The sequence below is a fragment of the Lissotriton vulgaris genome, chromosome 2_1 (genome assembly GCF_964263255.1).
Source record: "Lissotriton vulgaris chromosome 2_1, aLisVul1.2, whole genome shotgun sequence".
Taxonomy (NCBI): Eukaryota; Metazoa; Chordata; class Amphibia; order Caudata; family Salamandridae; genus Lissotriton; species Lissotriton vulgaris.
The window spans coordinates 402,585,554-402,605,371 of record NC_141687.1 but is presented as its reverse complement, the minus strand read 5'-3'; the positions used below and the strand labels follow the sequence as shown (position 1 = coordinate 402,605,371).

General features: G+C 41.3%; 1 protein-coding gene across 1 annotated transcript in view; it reads right to left on the bottom strand.

Annotated features, from left to right (window-relative positions):
• The window catches only part of CARF (calcium responsive transcription factor), a 367,392-nt gene that overhangs the window by 72,264 nt on the left and 275,310 nt on the right, over positions 1-19,818 (bottom strand). Inside the window, exon 11 of the mRNA XM_086955271.1 lies at positions 17,345-17,507. Coding sequence (XP_086811397.1) covers positions 17,345-17,507 — 163 coding nt within the window. The remainder of the gene's footprint in view (positions 1-17,344; positions 17,508-19,818) is intronic.

Sequence of the window (19,818 nt, the reverse complement as noted above, 5' to 3'; positions counted from 1 at the left end):
TACAATTGTACTCAATCAGTCCCATTGTTTTGTGCCATGTGGTGGCTATCATCCTCTTTAAGTCATGCATCACAAAGTTCTTTCAGGTTTTCCCCGGCTTAACTTTAGCTAAAAAGCATTAATTTAGGGGTCTGTTTAGCAGCTAGTTCCCTGGCTCCTCGAGACACCTCTGTAAACTAGGTGGGATATGCAGGGGTGTGGGCAGACCCCTGGGATCCTTTGAGGTGCAGAAGGGGTTGAGGCATAGGGAGGAGGGTAGAGAAGGCTGCACTGGTGTGCGATGAGCTGAGGTGCATCAGTGACAGCCTAGAAACAATGTGCCGAACGCATCTGAAATTGACAGAAGAGAGTTGCCCATTGCGCCCGCTGGAGCTAAGTAGATGTGAAGCTGAGGCGGCCTCTGGTTGAGTGGGCCGGAGCCGCTGTATGGGTGTAACACTGGATGGAATACTGCAACTTTAAACAAGGTATGAGCCTGTATGCGTAGTGTCGCAGAATGGATGTGTCTATGACAGTATTAAATGGATAATAGCTGCATGAAATTAAAATGGTATGCAGAATGTAGACAGCAGTGGCGGCTGATTAGTTTTGAAAGTGGTGAGGCGATAGGTGGGCACTCCTGGAATGCCCCTAGGGATAACCCTAAAGCACTCAATCGTGGTCCGTACTAATTATAAACAGAGTTTATAATGGGCCATGATTAAGAGCGCTGGAGTTGAGGCTGAAGGCAGAGTGAGTTTCTCACACTGCGTGGCAGTGCATCAAACTAAATAAAACACAGTTAATATTTTTTTTCAAAACATACTAACCTACGCCTCTCTGCTTGTCCTGCAGTCCACCACAAAAAGTCAGAAAGTGGTCAACACGGCTGTATGTATGTATGTATGTATTGGCATTTATATAGCGCACTACTTACCCGTAGGGTCCCAAGGCGCTTCGACCGCTGCGAAACCCTTCCTGGCTTCCCTGAGAGATGGTCCCTTAATGGGTATCTCCAGGGTGAGACCAGGCATCCCCGGCGGTCTGGTGGGGCCGTTAGTGAAGATGAGGCAAGCTAATGCCCAGAGTTGCAGAGTGTGATCGCTGATCAGAGTGGGCACCGAGGCGAGAGAATTATCGAGTCCGCTGACCCTGGTCCAGAAACCTGCCGCGCCGGGAATCGAACCCTGGTCCCGGGCCGTCCTCTGCTCTCAGGTCTGCCACCTCTAACCAGTGAGCCACACAGTGTGTGGTGTTCAGTAGCAAGGTCCACGGCTACTGTTTGCAGTAGTGCCCATTTGCTAGGTTAGGAAGTCCTGGGGCTCTAGTTTTTATTGATGTTTTCAAATGCTCGTGGCTTTTGTCAGAACAGATTATACTACTACAATCCACACCTATTCCATAATGCTGACGTCACTGGTATATTTACCATACATACGTCAAGCACACAAACCATAATAAACCATATAAGAGCCTTAACCCTTTCGCTGCGGCGGCTATTCCGCCGCAGCGCTAACGGGGCCGGGCGGCCGCGCGGCGGCCGCATGCTGGTGACAGAACCGCTCCGTCACCAGCCGCGGTTGAGCTATGCTGGTGACGGAGCGATTCCGTCAAGACCCGCCCCGCTCAATACAACTGCCGCGCAGGCGCGAAATCAGCGCCGCGCAGGCGCGGCGGCCGGGCCATGACGGAACCGCTCCGTCATCAGCACAGCCCAACAGTAGCTGATGACGGAGCGGTTCCGTCATCAGCAGGGGAGGGGTTAATATATACCCATAAATGGGTATATATTTAGGCACTTAATAGTGCTCTATCGGTACGCGGAGGAGAGGTGTACCTGTTGTCACACAGATCCAAGGTCACTGGCCTGCTTGCCCAAAAAAAGCCTTTACGTGCTTGTATCTACTGGACTTCCTAACTTTTCCTGTTTTTAATCATACCGCTGGCACCCAGATTAAAATGTTAAGGCTACCGGGCAGGTATTTTTAAAGAGTAACCCTACCCTCACTCACTACTCTATTCCTCTTCCAACAAAGGGTAAAATGGAAAAGGAGTGTGGTAAAGACCAGAATTTGATCATGTTCAGGAATTTCAACTGGACTGGTTGACCTGAGAAGAGGAACCTGAGAGAGGAGCGTCAGGCTATCAGGAAGGTTAAAGGAGAACTTGTTTTATAGAATGATGTCTGTGTGTGGGGTAACAAGGATACGCTGCCTTTCAACCTGCTTATGGTAACCATTCATAAAAGTCATGTAAACCATATTGGTATGTTTTGCACTAAACATATAATTTGTCAATATTTTTGATGGCCTGGCAAGGGTGCTGTAGGAGAAGAGGTTGTAAGGGAAAGTAATGTATGCACCAGGAGTGGCAAGTCTGCCAAACAATGTTCTGTTCCACCAGCGAAAGTAGGATGTTATCAAAGACCTTGGCATAAGCTAGCAATGGCTATACTGGTCCTTTTGAAGTTTTGGTACAGAAGGATTCTTAAGCATCACTTTCAGTTGATTATTATCTCAAGTGGGCTGCAATCAAAATGTTGGCAAAGTAATTTGTCCCCCATGATGAAACATTGCTCATCATTGAGGATGTACTGTTTTAAGTGGATTGGAGTACCAAACCCCACAAAACATTGTAATGGAATGCTGCAAATGGGCATTAACCAGGAATGTCTTTCAGTTTGAAGACAGCCTTCACCTTCAGAAACATGGGACCAGCATGGAAAGCACTTTCGCTCCAAGCATAGCGGGACTGTATGTACACCATCTAGAGAAACACAAGATCCTCAGTCCTAGGAACTCTTTCCTGTCTCACATCTAGGTGCAGAAAAATACATTGATGAAATACTGATCATATGGAACGACAATGAAAAAACAGCACGCCAGTTCCTGACATGGTTGAACTGCCAAAATTACCAAAACGAGTTCCTGAAGTTCACCCACACCATATCAAACAAGGAACTAGTATTCTTAGATCTCAACATCATCTCGCAAAGGTGAGAACTAAAGACAATGACACACATTAAACCTACTGCAAAGAATTGCCTCCTGGTTTACGACAGTGTCCATCCGAGACATCTAAGGGACAATCTCCAGTTCAGCCAATTCCTGAGACTGAGGAGGAACTGCTCAAATCTTAATAATCTCAAACAACAAGCTGATGATTTACGTCACAAACTGGTGCAGAGGAATTACCCTACCTGAGTCATTGACAAGGGAATGAAGTGATCCAGAAACAACAATAGGGAGGCCCTCCTGAGGAAAGACTACCAAAGCAAAGAGAGGAAAGACCCATCTGCATCACCAGCTACAATACAGTGTCAAACCAGGTGAGCAAGATAGTCAACAGACCCTGGCGACTGGGAAACATCACAAGTATTTCTCTCTCCCCTAACAGGTCACTACCCGGGCTGAAACTGCAGTGTCTGCCATTTGACCACCTAGAGCAAGAGAGTAATATTCAACAACAATACAAACTGGGAACAAAAAAAGTTCGCGAACTGCAATTCGAAATGTGTTTTACATGATCACTTGTCCATGACAGCTGCATTACATTGGAATGACTAAATGCGTGGCCAAGACACGCATTTGTGAACATCGTAGCAATCTGAGATGTAACCGGGCAACAACAAAAATGTACGCACATTACATCGAAAAAAGACACAGGCACAGGATCTCTGATGGACCATCTTAGAACAGGTCTCCAATGACTCCCAGCTACTTTAGAAAGAACAGCGCTGGGTTTTTCGTCTAAAAACACACACCAATGGACTGAACGATGGCATTCTGTGGAGCCAATTTTCTTGATCCAAGTAACTGAAAACCCACAACTATACTCTAGCAACCCGTATCCACAGAGGGCAGAAGAAGCATTAATACACAGCCCAGGACCCTCCACGACTATGTTCTCAAGTGATTATCCGCCACTTCCTAATAGCTAACACAGAGTCGGCATGGCTGCTACGGTACTTGTGACTCTGCAAAGTGGGGTCTCTCCATCAGCAACACTTTAATGATTAACCATTTTTATTTTTTTTAGAGCATTACGGAGTCCCGGAAGAACCATCTTGAGCCTCTCCACTTTCCTCCTACAGTCTTTCCAGACAGACATATGATAAAGGATTTTGCTATACATGATTTTTTGGTTCATGGGAGGATATATCGGGTGAATCCCCCTCCCCCCTTTCTCCAGGGCAAATTGGTGCTTTTTCCAGTCTTTTCGTTCCTCTCCTGACTTTTTTTTTCTTTCATGTTTTCATTTTTTGCCAATAAACCGCAATTTGGAGGAATCTTTGATTTGGCATAATATCACGCTTTGCATAGAACCTAGGATGATGCTGCCACTTTTTTTTACATATTTTCCCAAAAGGTGGCTTGCATTTTCAGTTTTCATATAATTAAACTGACTGCTCAGGCTGATCATATTTACTGTGACAGTTAGCAGGCGCGAACCTGTTGAGCTGTAGAGAAAGAATACAGGAATTAGTGACACCAACGGGCGGCTGTTTTGAATGGTTAGCGGTCTAGTTACTGCGAACACGAGGACGCCCAGCACAAGCCCGTCTGACATTTAACAGAATGGTCTCCGCTCACACATTCATCTTCAGAGCCACGGGCAGGTAAAGTATGCAGGGCGAGGGTGCAGCTTTTAGGACATGAGTATGGCATAGCCGCCCCCCCCCCTTGGTAGCGAGCATTTCCATTGCCATTCCAACGAGAATCTCGATTATAATGATCTCGGCTTCCTGATCATTTTGGAAATACTATTTTTCTTTTAGTGTTTGACTACAAGTGCCCCTCCTTACCGTGTTTGAGCTCATGGGGCCTGAATTTGGCACAAACCATGTATGTTTTTCTCAATACTATATGCATTTTTTTCACATGTACACCATTTCTTTATTTCAAAACGGATTATTTGCTCACTACTGATCTAGCCATATAGATGTACACATGTATGGGTAGCTACCCAGGCTTCTCCTTCAACATGTGGTTAAACTACCTGATAGAGTGTGTGATTTATGTTAAATGTTCTGTATTGTCTTGTCTGTATTTCTGAGTGCAGCACAACACAAGGTTAATGCAAGGATTAGTCATGCACGAATGAAAAATATATCACTTTTGTTCAACAGTTGGTGGTGTGTATTAAATATAACTTTATTGACAATTTAATAATGACATAATGTCCTATCTTTCCAGATCTTACGTAGAAAATATACCTACTAGATATTGTATTTGCATGAAAATGTATCACTTTTGATTAAGAAGAGCAATAGGGTATTTTCCCAGGAGTGGTACATGGGATCATTTAGTTTGGACCTGATGAAAAGATTTAGGGGATAGGCTTGAAACAAACAGACCATGAGACACACACTATCAAAGTGTGTTTCGCCTCTTCCCCCCTTTTAATAATATCAGCTACAGGATTTAATAAAACTTAGTTCCCACGTAGCCAGGTATTTTTAACCCACTAGTCTCACTCTCCCACTCTCATATTACTATTCACTTTCTAATCCACACCCTACAAAATGCTCCCACGTCTCTGTCGGTGGTAGCATGCCCTGTCCCGCAACGGGTTGCAAAGATCCCGATGATGAAGCATGCCACCAAGGGACATTTTGGTGGGTGAGGGTTATTTTAAGAAAACTTATTGTTTTCTTGAATACTTGAATACTATAAAGGTCACTTGGAAGATAGCTATTTAGAGCACAGTGGGACTCCTTTTGGTTGTTCAAAGTAACTAGTAATACAGCTAATGAGATTCTGGAGGATGTTTTTGTTGAGAGGGAAATCCTTAGAAAGCTTAGACACTTATTATGGACAACACCATCCGATATGCTACGGAGAAACTTCAAAAAATGTTAGCAAGTTTTGTACACAACAGGATGGCATTATTCCGTTCTGAAAGCGATTGTCAAGTGAATCATGTTGTCAAAAAAGGTATTCAATTGGCTATCATATCCAATTTATGTTTGAAAAATCAATACTGTCCACTTTAATGGATTATAGAAGAACTCCTCACTCTGTGACAGGCAAAGCTCCTGTTTGGTTGCAGAGCATAGAATTATCCGGATTACAGGATTTGTAATGGGGACAAGGATGAAGAAGTGAGGAGGAAAAATTAGAGAAAATATGAATCGCAGGAGGGGTTCTACCAAGGTTATTAAATATGTTGTGGTTCTGGAAGGTCAATTGGCCAGAATGAAGAAGCCTTCAAATGGATGTAAAGATGTTGGTCTGATCCTGTTACAGCTGTGGAAGTATTCAAAGAATATGTTAAGTTAGAAAATGTCAAGATAAAAAATTTCAGGAAAGTTGCTATTTTTCATGAACATTTATAAAGAAGGGATGACAGAGATGTGACTGTAGAAGATTCCTGGTTTGAAGATCTGGACAATCAAGGAAAGGATAGCAATTTCAATCAGTATGGAATAGATGGTATATCTGATGAGATTATTGGCAAGAGAATCTGGAGCTTTGAGTTTGAATGGCAGGCTTTGAGGATTTGGTAAAGCCCTTTAGGTATAGGGATTTTGTGATGAAGTAGTTAATTATTGTTTTTTTTACATGTTCCCTAGCTGGGGTTAGGTGTGCGCAATGCTTACATTGTCCCCACTTTCATAGATGTTAGAAATTTTATTTATTATTTCTTGTGCAATATTTTGTTATGTTTTCTCTAATTCTGTTTCATATATAGGAGCGAGGCATGTGACATATGTAATGAATCACACATCACATTTATTTACACTTAAAAGTCCCCTGCAGAAAACCTCGACATACACATTCAATATTCTTACACCTACTTTACTTACATAAGCACATTACACAAAAGCTACCTCACTGCATACTTGGAGAAAATTTTAACTTTTATGTTGCATGTTTAGGACAGGACCAGAACATTGGCAGTAGACACCATAACACACCTGAAGCTGAAATAACAGTGTGAGAATAAAAGCTAACTTGGTTTTCAACAGAATTAAAAACAAAAAGTAGAGAGAGTTGGAAGACAGACATTAGAGGAATTTTAAATCCCATTAAAATAAGGTCTGTAAAAGAAAACATTTAAATTATCAATCTCAATAGCCAAGCCTACCTTTTGCCAAAACAAATGAATATGTCCTACAACCCTGCCTGAGTACCCAAAGATGCCATTTTGACCAAAGTGCATTTTAGGTTGGATCATACTGCTGGCTCTTGGTCAGGCAGTCTTATTATTTTTGTTTACATTGTTGTTGGATTTACGAATCCCACAGGATTTGCGCATCTAGAGCACGATTCACACTTTGAAGCAAGCCTCCGAATTACAAATAGCCGATAGCTAAAATGTGGCTGGGGTCCACTGTACCTGTCTTGGTGCCACACACCCCAGCCAGCTTTAGCCATATTACAACAATGTTTTACAAACATTGGAAGGCACTGGGGATCAACACTGCACTGGAACAGTAGACAAGAATTTGAAGAAATCCCAGAACTAGAATAGGCTGTTCTACAATTTGACACAATATCTGATGCCAAAGCAGCATTAGAGAAATTAGAAACAACTATTAACAAATTCAATTAGAATTAGCAAATGACAAATTAGCAATAAAGCTAACAAGGTGTCCAAAGAGATAAATAAATACTGTAAGTATGAAGAAGCTATCCATACCTACTGGATGATTATTATTCCAACAATGGTGCCTTTTACAAGAACCAATAAATTGTAACCTTCTCGGACTCCTCTGAAGAGTGGAACATTTCAGTTCACCTTGAGGGTACGAGTTCAGACCCATTCAACTCCCGGAACAAAATGTCCTTCTTGGCCCAGGGCCAACAAAAAAAAGAAGGGGAAATGCCGGTACAAGCAGGACTTTGCTCCAGGTGAACGCCAAACTATAAGGAAATTGTACCAATGGAGTCCAATGAACTGTTGACTATGACATACACCATAATTCCAATCTTTAATCCCTCAAAATATATTCTGTCTTCAACTGAGGCATAATTATTAAGGAAAGGCGTTTCATTTGTTGTAACAAAGAAAATTGACCCATTCACTATCCAAACTGAACTTCTGTAATTCTTAACCAAAATACATTCTTTTATTGGAAGAGATATCAAAACACTCCTGATGTGACTCGACTACATATAAATTCTACTTCTAATCCTTCAAATGCAATGGTACCACCAGAAATTGGTACCTTTGCAAGACTAGTCCTATATATCTGCATTAGGCCAGTAACCCTCCCAACACTCCCTACAATGTAAGCCTAGCTCAAAGGAAGGCACTGATTGGCCTTAGCACAATTATACAATTGTTACAAAACCGTCCGATTTGGGGGGAGAGGATAGTTATTCAAGACAGACCCAGATGCAGTGATCTTTACTCAGTACTAGATCAATATCCCTTTCCTTATTTTCAAACAGAAATCAGATCACTAACAGAACAAACAACCTGTATGCCTACATTAGTGAGATTCCATTCTTAAACAAAAGAAAACCCAGAACATCACCATAATACACCCTCCCCAAAATTGATAAGAATACCCCAACCCACCTTGGAGACCTAGTCTGTCTGAATGTGGGAATTCCTGGAATCACTTCTTTCATAAGGAATTTGTCCACTCTACTGTGAGCTACGGCAAAGACGGCACTCATTTCATTAACGTAGAAAATTTATATTTTGATTCTACCAAATAACTTTTAGTCACCCTAGACATTGAATATAAACATTTCCGGGTCCACACCACGTTTATAATGCCACTTCTTTGTATTGCTATTAGAATCATTTTTTTATGGTTTACTGAGAATTTCTTTACTTAATCTTAAAAGAACATCTAGAAGTGCTGTTCTTGCCTCAAGTTTTACCATGCTTTTTGTGACTGCCCTCGACACCACAGACATCCCTAGAACTAACAACCTAACTATCCAGAACATCAGAATATGGAAAGGGTACATCAGAGATGTTGTTATGATCTGGGCAGGTGATTCTAATATGCTATCTTTGAGAATGGCTTAACAATCACCAATCTGACTTGTGTTACCTTGATCTCACATTTTAGATTGACAACAACAAACTATACATTACTCTGTATAGTCAAGTCAAGTCAAGTCAGAGAATTTGTATAGCGCACTACATACCCAGAGGGTCTCAAGGCGCTTGAGGAGGGGTGGGGAATTAGTTGTCGAATATCCACGTTTTAAGTTGCTTTCTGAATGCTAGGTGGTTCTGGGTAAGGCGAAGGTAAGTGGGAAGTGAGTTCCAGGTTTTAGCTGCCAGGTAGGAGAAGGATCTACCTCCCATGGTGGTTTTGTTGATGCGAGGTACAGTGGCAAGGGCTTGGCTGGATGATCGTAGCTGGCGGGAGGGGGTGTAGAAGGACAGTCGTGTGTTGAGGCATTCTGGTCCGATTTCGTAGAGTGCTTTGTGTGCGTGGGTTAGGAGTCGGAAAGTGATCCTCTTATTGACGGGAAGCCAGTGGAGGTTTTTCAGGTGACCAGAGATATGCAGAGAAAAATATCCTGCTAGAGTACCATACCCATCAATCTTTGGCTCTAAAAGGCTGTCTCCCTTTTGGATGATTTCTCAGGCTACAAAGGAATTGTAAACATGATTTTCTTTTTAGGGAAGCCAAAACTTTGTGTTAGAAACTGATGTGGACAGAGGATACCCTAGGGATTTAGTGAGACACTCTATAAAATGGGCATGGTACTCTACATGGAAGAACCTATCAGTTCCAAAAATCAAGTAACCTCTTAACAAAATAACTTGTGTAACTATTTTCTGTCCACAGACCAACAAGGCAGTGAAGATTATTGAAATGTATTGGGACATACTGAATTCAAGTGACCTTACACAGGACCTACTGCTGTTTTCATTCAAAGGAGGTTGCAATATTAAGGAGCATATTGGTAGGGCTTGTAAGCTCCCACTAATGATTGTACTATTTCTTCGATGTGGGAAACTCCCACCGATCAGGGGTTCTTACAACTGTGTAAAACCTGTCAACGGTATTGATACAATCCCAAGGTATTCCAACATCACCACTTTGGACATAATCTGAAATCATTTTTCTAGTTGTAATTCCACAAATGCTGTGTATCATATTAAATGCCACTACGACAATACATAAATCAGACAAACCTCACAAAAATGAGGTCCCATACCTGCCAACACAGAAGTTGGATCTGGCGTAATGTCCCAAACGCCTCTCTCATTGATCGCCTTCTATCAGACAACCACACTGAAGAGGACTTCTATTGTTGCAATTGTAAGGAGGCAATGGACACCTAGAACAGATTTGGAGGTAATTCTTAAAGTCTAGAAGTGTAAATGGATCTTCCATAGTGGATGGCCTAAACTCCTACGGGCAATGACATATCAAACAGTGCAGTTATAGCACACCCTGAATAGTCCTAATAAATTCCATCAGAACATATATCCCGAATAAGAATACATCAGAACAGTATGTATCAAAATCTCAAACGTCCAAAGGTGAATATATCCTAATCCAATCCAACGTTGTTTTTCAAAGGACCACCCATTAATCACAAGAGAAGAGAAAAAGAAGTTCTTTTATTTGTGTATGCCAAATTTCCAGCAATTCTTGATGCCAATTCTTGAAGCCAACATGTGTTTCGTCTGTACAAATGTGTATTCAGACTTTCTCAAGGTAGACTCTATAACTGGATCAGTGTTCCACGACGCATCAGTTGCTTCTAAATAACAAAGTCCATATGTAAACCGCACTGACCAATAATCATGTGTGGAATAAACAATTCAACCCCTTGGTCCAATCAGGGTTGACAGGCGGAACTGATATTAAAAGTATAAAGCACGTCAAAGTAACTTAGTGACCCCGTTCCAAAAAGAGTTGTCCCACGGGATGCTAAGGAAACATCAGTTAAAACACTGAACCGTAAGTGTCAATTGCTAACAAAGGGGACCAAACATCAATTCATCGGTACCCTCAACTAATAAAGAAAGTCCCCAAAACCGTCTCCGAGGATGCAATCAAGTGGGCAATGGCCCAAGAATCGTATTAACAGTCCACGGGAGCCAGACCTTGATAGGTCGGTTCCTGATAACGCCAAAGCCCGCAACGTCCGCACCGTCCATGCGTGTGCCTAGTCAACCGACGTATCAAGGTCTGGAAATTTGGCATACACAAATAAAATAACGTATTTTTCTCTTCTCTTGTGTTTGGTGGATGGTCCTTTGAAAAACAACGTTGGATTGGATAAGAATATATCCGCCTTTGGACGTTTGAGATTTTGATACATACTGTTCTGATATATTGTTATTCGGGATATATGTTCTGATGTAATTTATTATGTCTATTCAAGGTGTGTTATAACTATGCTGTTTGATATGTTTATGTGCAGGTGCTTGTAACCTGCAGATGATACAGAAAAGGGGGTGGTGATGAACAGAGTGTCTGAATTAAGCAGACCACTCTTACTCAGTCCAAAGATCAGGGCTTGATCCATCACCGTTATTTATCTCCAGAAAGGAGACAAGCTACCGGGGACCGGTTTCTGGCATTTTTCCCAGTATAAGAATTGGCTTGGTAGTTTGGTCTGCCCTGTTCCCATAATGCACTGGGCCAGGGTCAGACTAATTTGCATATAGCCAAGTTCTGAGCTGGGATGGTGCAGTGAGCTAAAAAACGGTGATGGATCAAGCCCTGATCTTTGGACTGGGTAAGAGTGGTCTGCTTAATCAGACACTCTGTTCATCACCACCCCCTTTTCTGAATCATGTAACCTGCAGATAGCACCATTTGGTAGTTGGTGCTCCTAGTTAATTTAGCACTCCGACTTCTTACAGTGTAAAATATTCACGCTTGTATTTCGTATTGATTTTACTGCAGTTTCTTCATCTTGAGGTGCGGTGTTTCCCTTTTGGGATTGCTACTATCCTACAGGCAATGACATGAAATTATCATAAATTCAACCACAAAAGACTGCTTCCCCCTTGATGTTTTTTCAACATTGAACACAAGCGAGCACCTAGTATAAGTCAAATCAATACCCTTTCAGGCTTAGAGTGCCGCATAAATTATGCAAAAAAAAAGGCATTGTATCCGGACAAAATGAAATCTCTTTGAAGAACTATAATGATAGTAAAACACGTGTTAGGCATTGCTTTTATTCAGTCCAGGTTTGCTTGGATGGTATTTCACCAATCAAAAGCAGTAATACTGTGCCTGGAGTGGCAAAATACTTTGTCCCTTTCTGGCTGTACATGGATGGCACTGTGCTAATCCTATGATTAACAACTTTGCTAGAAAAACAGGCAATGGAGTTGAACAGAGTCAAAGAGTCGCTGCTGTTGTAGGGTGTTCTATAGAGGAGGTGCTTTGCACCTAAACTTGGGTACTCCCAGAGTTTTGTATAATTTATTTGGCACTCTAAGCCTGAAAGGTTTTGTTTTGGGGGCTTCCTTGTGTCTGGACAAAGCCTCTTTGAAGAGCTATAATGATAGCGAAACACATGTCCGGGGCTGCTATTATTCATTCCAGATTGGCTCAGATGGTATTACTAATACAAAGCTGTAATACTGTGCCTGGAGTGGGAATAGGCTTTTGTCATTTTACAGCTTGGTGTATATCACTATGCTAATCCTATGTGTAAAGACTTTGCTGTACAAATGGAAAAATACTTTGACACTTTCTAGCTCTGCGTGGATGGCACTGTGCTAGTCCAATTCTTAAAAATGTTGCTAGAAAAACAGACATTTGAGGTGAACAGATTCAGAGTGTCGCTGGTGTTGCAGGGTACCTTAAACAGGGCTGCTCTCCATCTAAACTTAGGAACTACCCAGGGTTCTCTGCTTCTTTTCTGCATAATTTATGCAACACTCTAAACCTGAAATGGTATTGTTTTGATATACACAGTATATCTTCTATGTCTACAACACAAGCAGTATAAAGCTGTTTTTTAAAATGGCATTCCACAGATTGAAAAAGGCTGTTTGCCGAAACATGTCTCTCATGTCTCTCTGTGTCACAAGGTGATGATGGACCTGCCTAAGTAAATGGATTGATTTCTCCAGCTTTTGTATTCATACTCTCTTCGTAAAGGAAGTTGGGAGGAAGTGTTTATATATATATATATATATATATATATATATATATATATATATATATATTTATATATATATTACCTACTAGCGGTCGTTCAGGAAGTGGGGGCCGAGAAAAAAGGGGGGTCCCAAAACGTGTTTTCCCCATGTTATTTTCCATAGGACGATTAGACATGGCTACAGCCCGAACGGCTGAACGGAATTACAAGAAATTCGGCAAAATGGTAGAGTCTGATTCGCAGATCACGCATTTGGTTAAAGAGTGTAAATCCCTCCAGTAGTTCCTGAGTAAATCAAAAGAGAAAAAATATATATATCTATAAGCGCGCACCGTGTGTGCGCGAGCAGAATTCTGATTTGCTGTTAGACGTCTGTCAACATTCCAATCGGTCGGAATCAGGAAGTGTTGGCCGCCATTTTGTCTCCGAGGCAGAAGCGAGCCAAAAAATAAAGTAGAAAACTTGAAAAGAAGGAAGGACCCCGAAAGCCCAAAAAAACAATTTTTTTGGGGGGAAAAATCGCGAGGTGTGCGCACGGTGCCCGCACCCCCGAGGCAGAAGAAAGCTAAAAACAAAAGTGGAAAACGTGAAAAGGGGGCAGGGTAGAGACCCCCTGACCCCTAGGCCTTCTGAGGGGGTCACTGAAGGACCTTGAAGGCCCCCCAAAACTTTTTTTTTTAAATCGTGAGGTGCGCACGCGGTGCTCGCACCCTTGAGCCACCATTTTGTCACTCCGAGGTAGAAGAGAACCCCAAAAAAAAATGGAGAACGTGAAAAGGGGGCAGGGTAGAGACTCCCTAGGCCTTCTCAGGGGGTCCCTGAAGTACCCCAAAGGACAAAAAAAACATTTTTTTTTAAATCGCAAGGTATGCGCACGTTAAAAAAAAAGAAATTCACTGTTTATATGTTGATTGAAGATGTCGACTATACTGTTCAACTTTATGCAAATAAAAAAAAAAGCTGAGCCATTGCATATTACAGGATACAGTCAATCTATTACAATATACATAGGCAGTTTGTTAAAAAAAATATATAAAAAATATAATAATTGATAAAGAAATTAGCATTTTAAAAACCTTTGAAATTCATTAAAAAAACTATAGGTTTCACACATGTCATGGTTTGGAATTAGCATTTAAAAAACCATGCAAATTCACTGAAAAAACCATAGGTTTCACATACGTTATAGTTAGGAATTAGCATTTAAAAAACCTTGCAAATTCACTGACAAAACCATAGGTTTCACATACGTTATAGTTAGGAATTAGCATTTAAAAAGCCTTAGAAATTCACTGAAAGAAACCATAGGTTACACATACGTTATAGTTAGCTAGACATTTCTCTCATACAAATCCATTGAAATTCCCCCGTTATAGTTAGGTCAGCTAACTATAACTCGCGCGCCAGCAATGCACTGCTGATGACGTCACATATTACATCACTCATGACATGGTCAGTGACATCACTCATGACATCACTGATGACATCTCAAGTGACATCACTGATGACATCATCCTTGTGAAAGAGTGGCAGACCTCCTCTCACTCTAATACACACATTCAAAAATAGAAACAAACATTTGAAAGAAAATGGAGATACCAATACCAGTTACAACAACCTATTCCAACATCTACTTTCACATCCACTCATTCACCAACAGTTCTATATAGTCACTCATACATGTACTCAATCATCATATGTACTCATACACCTATACATCCTGTTACACACCAATACTCATCCATAGAGTTACTTACACACATTCTCACACATGCAAATAAACTATCAAACATCCATTTACTTGCATACACAGCTATACACACAAACATACACATTTTGACTCTCTTAAACGATCAGTTATAGAAACACATACTTAGTTATACAGGAACTCTTCAAATCTCTAACTCTCATATATACTCACTTATATACACCAAAAACCAGACATATAGTAGTTTAACACATATGTACTTAGTCATAAAGATAGTATTGAGACAGTCATACACTCACTAACACACTAACACACCTATACACACACACTCATCCACCCATACAGTCTGCACACATGCTGTCTTCAAAACACATATAAACAGTGAGTCACTCATTAATGCATCTATCCGCTAAGTAATATCCCCCACCAAACCATATAAACACTCAGACTGATACTCAAAAAACCAACTAATAACCTATATAGACACTCATGTAGTTACTCACCAACCCATGCAGCCACTTATTCAAAGAAATGTGTGAGACTTATACAGATATTTACATATTTAAACATTACTCACTAACCCATGTATGCACTAAGATACAATTAATCAACCCCAGTGATATGTAGTACAGTACTTGGCTTTATTGGAGTGGCCCTTGCTATCAGAAACCGTTATTGAAGGGTACTCCCTGTGGTAATATTGATAAAAAAGACCACTATGTGGATCTGACAATGAAAATGTATATGCATTTATGACATGCTGAAATAGTTAAATTGCTTATCCTTAAAAGTATTCTGATCCCATTATGTACTATGAATTGTGGAGCTCAAAATGAATTTTATGTGGTTTCTTTATAATATGTTGAATGGATTTAAATGTATGTATACTTTTATGATTCTGAAGTATGAATCGAAATAAAGTTATTTTGATGATGATGATGATACAATTAATCAGTCAGTTATACAATCAATTTAACAAAAAAGTCATCCATTTAGACACTTACTTACCCATTTATTCTTCCATCGACCTTTAGATCTACATATAAAAAAATATTTATTTTTCAGAAAGACACACATCCACTGGATGATGTCATCAGTGATGTCATTTGAGATGTCATCAGTGATGTCATGAGTGATGTCACTGACCATTTATTTATTTATTTAAGCTTGTACCGCGCACAGCTACCCACAATGGGTTTCCCGGCGCCAGGGATAGACTGTAGAAGAAAAGAGAATGTCACCTTGACTTAAGGCCTCTGCCGACTATTGGTCACGCTTAGTAAAGAGCAGGGTCTTCAAAGCCTTACGGAAGCGGAGTAAGTTGGTCTCAGATTTTAATGCCAATGGGAGGGAGTTCCAGTATTTAGGACCAAGAGTGGAAAAGGAGCGGCCTCCCATTTTTGCCAGCTTCCATCTTGGTACTGTGAAATTGCCAATGTCCGATGACCTTAATGAGTGCAGGGGTCTATAGGGTTTTACCAGCCCCTGAACATATACTGGGGCGCTACCCTGCTTAGCCTTGAACATATAGCAGAGTGCCTTGAATTTAACGCGTTCTGGGATGCTCAACCAATGGAGGTCACGCAAAGCGGCAGTGGCTGAGGTGCGTCTGGGGACATTCTTTAGCAGGCGCGCGGCCGCATTTTGCACCACCTGCAGCACATGTATAGTAGCTTTATCTGCGCCCAAATAGAGAATGTTGCCATAGTCCAGGCGTGATGTTACAAGTGCCTGGACTACAGTTCTGCGAGAGGAGAGGGGGAGCATCCACAAAATCTTGTGAAGCCATCGCAAGGTTGAAAAGCAGATGGCTGAGACCTTAGTAGCCTGTTGTCGCATAGTTAGCCATGAGTGTCATGAGTGATCTAATATTATTATTAATATTATTAGGTTTTGTAAAGCGCGTAGTCACCCGTAAGTATCCCAGCGCTAAGATCCGGACAAACCAGAGGGTAACAGGGGGGAGAGAGGGGAAAGCAGAAGATCAGGGGAACAGGTGGAATTTCAGTCTCTTCCTGAATCTGAGGTAATCTGGTTCCATCCTAAGATCACGGGGAGGGAGTTCCAAAGGCAGGCAGTGTTGACAGAGAAGCGCCGTCCACCCGTGCGCACCTTCTTCACTCTGGGAATAGTGATGAGGTATCCATGGTCAGATCGGAGGGATCTTGAGGCTTTGTAGGGTCTGATGAATTTTGTTAGGATAGGGGGGCCTTTATCCTGTAGGAGTTTGTGTGACGTCATGAGCAGTGCATTGCGGGCGCGCGAGTTATAGTTAGCTGAACTAACTATAACGGGGGAATTTCAATGGTTTTGTATGAGAGAAATGTCTAGCTAACTTTAACGTATGTGTAACCTATGGTTTTTTCAGTGAATATATATATATATACACAAACTAAATATAGAAATGTTCCGCTAACTGTGCAAAGTGGAAACATTCAAGTTGATTATTAGGATATTAACGTGGTAGCATCTGTCAACATGTTCATTCCAATCTCTATTCGACCACTCTTCATTTTTCATTATAAATTGACTTGAAGTACTTCATATCAAAAATGGCAAGAAACAAGACATGGTTATGAGTAAAAGACTGCTGTCCCACCGTTGCTGGTATAGTTGCACAATCATATACTAGCTCTCCATTCTTTAGGGCATTTTGAACTTGGTGAATGTGGTTCTTGATATCATTCACGGTTGGGAAGAAGGACAGGTTGTGTCTTTCAGGCATTTCTCCCGGAGGGAACAGCTCCCCTAGCACAAACTTTCTGATGGAAACAGAGCAGATTGGATACAAGAGAAGAGTCATTACTAAAGCATGATACATTATTAGTAAAAAGTGTTATTAGAGAAAGTGACAAATAGTATGCAAACTTTTAATTAAATTATGTGACTTTGCTTGCTCGGTTAAACATGTTTAAAAGTTTAATAACATGAAAGGTATGTTCATTTTTAAGTACAATAAATACATTTTGGAGTTTCAACGGGATAAATGCATTGTCATGAAAAATAAATCCTTCCAAGATATATATATATATATATATATATATATATATATATATATTACCTACTGGCGATAGCCAGTAGGTATATATAGTTAGGATTTTTTCTCTATGGAACTTTTGAAAATTCTATGCCTAATAACTTTGGCGTTTGTGGACGGAATTGGCTGAAATTTTCAGGAAAATGGCACATTTTGTTTCTGAGCAGCTCCTGGAAATTTGGGGGGGGTTCGTCAAGGGGGGGCCGAGAAAAAAGGGGGGTCCCAAAACGCGTTTTTCCCATGTTAATTTCCATAGGGCGGTTGGCCTCACTTTTAGCCCAAACGGCTGAATGGATTTCCACGAAACTTGGCAAAATTGTAGGGACTGTTAGCCCGATGTGCCTTTGCTAGGTCTCAATATATGTGCTTCAGTGAATTTTGAGAAATTAACGTTTAAAACAAGATATATATCTGTAACAGCGCTCCGGGCAGCGCTCCGGTTAGCGAACTTTTCGCGTATCGGAACTTTGTGAAGCGAAGCTGATTGGCTCTCCGGTGTCTGTCAACATTCTAAACAGTCCGGAGCGGCCGCCATCTTGTCTCTCGGTAGGATCGAGAGACAAGAGGAGGCCAAAACAAAGGGGGAAATGAAGGAAAGGGGGCAAGGTAGACCCCTTCTGACCCCCTAGGATTGATGAGGGGATATTATAGAGCCACACCGGGCCCAAAAAAAAAAAACAAATTCCGATTTTTTCGCCGTAGAGACGCGTCTTGGTACGCGAACCGGGCAGCTAACCGGGCAGCTAACCGGGAAGCTAACCAGCAGTATAACGGGAGTCTGGGGAGTAGCTGATTGGCTGTCAACATTGTAAACAGTCCGGAGCGGCCGCCATCTTGTCTCTCGGTAGGATCGAGAGACAAAAGGAGGCCAAAACAAAGGGGGAAATGAAGGAAAGAGGGCAAGGTAGACCCCTTCTGACCCCCTAGGATTGATGAGGGGGATATTATAAAGCCACGCGAGGCCCAAAAAAAAAAAATCCGATTTTTTCGCCGTAGAGACGCGTCTTGGTACGCGAACCGGGCAGCTAACCGGGCAGCTAACCGGGAAGCTAACCGGCAGTGTAACGGGAGTCTGAGGAGAAGCTGATTGGCTGTTATCATTGTAAACAGTCTGGAGCGGCCGCCATCTTGTCTCTCTGTGGGATCGAGAGACAAGAGGTGGAAAAAAAAAGGTGTAAATGAATGAAAGGGGTAAGGCAGACCCCTCCTGAACCCCTAGGATTGATGAGGGGGCTATTAAAGTTCCCCGCGGGGCAAAAGAAAAAAAAATTGCGATTAAAAAAATATATATATATCTTTAAGCGTGTTCTGGCGCGCTTACGTTTTGGGTTTGGTTTGCGCTGCAGAGACGATAAGTCACGGTTATGCGATGCATCATGTGGCGTCTCACGGGCTACGTGATACGTCACTTAATAAAGAATATATTTTACAGCTATAGATATTAGCTTTTAAAAAACCAATGAAATTCACAGAAAAAACCATAGGTTATAGACCATATATAGTTAGGAATTTGCATTTACAAAACCTTGAAAATTCACTGAAAAAACCATAGGTTATAGACCATATATCGTTAGGGATTAGCATTTAAAAAACCTTATTTTATTTGCACAAAACCATTGAAATTCCATATATAGTTAGTTGCACTAACTATATATCGCGGACCCGCAATCCACTGCTAATGATGTCACATATTACATCATTCATGACATGGTCAGTGACATCACTGATGACATCACTGATGACATCTCAAATGACATCACTGATGACATCACTGATGACATCTCAAATGACATCACTGATGACATCACTGACATCTCATTTGACATTACTGATTACATCACTGAGGATATCATTTATGTGATAATACATCTTCAGACTCTAATATAACCTTACATACACTCAGTGTAAACAGGCACTCACAGACTGTCACACATCCATGGAGTTACTCACACACCTAGTCAGTCATGCAAACAATCAATCACACCTCCATTTCCTCAACTATACAGTTATACACACCTTACTTATTCAAACATATA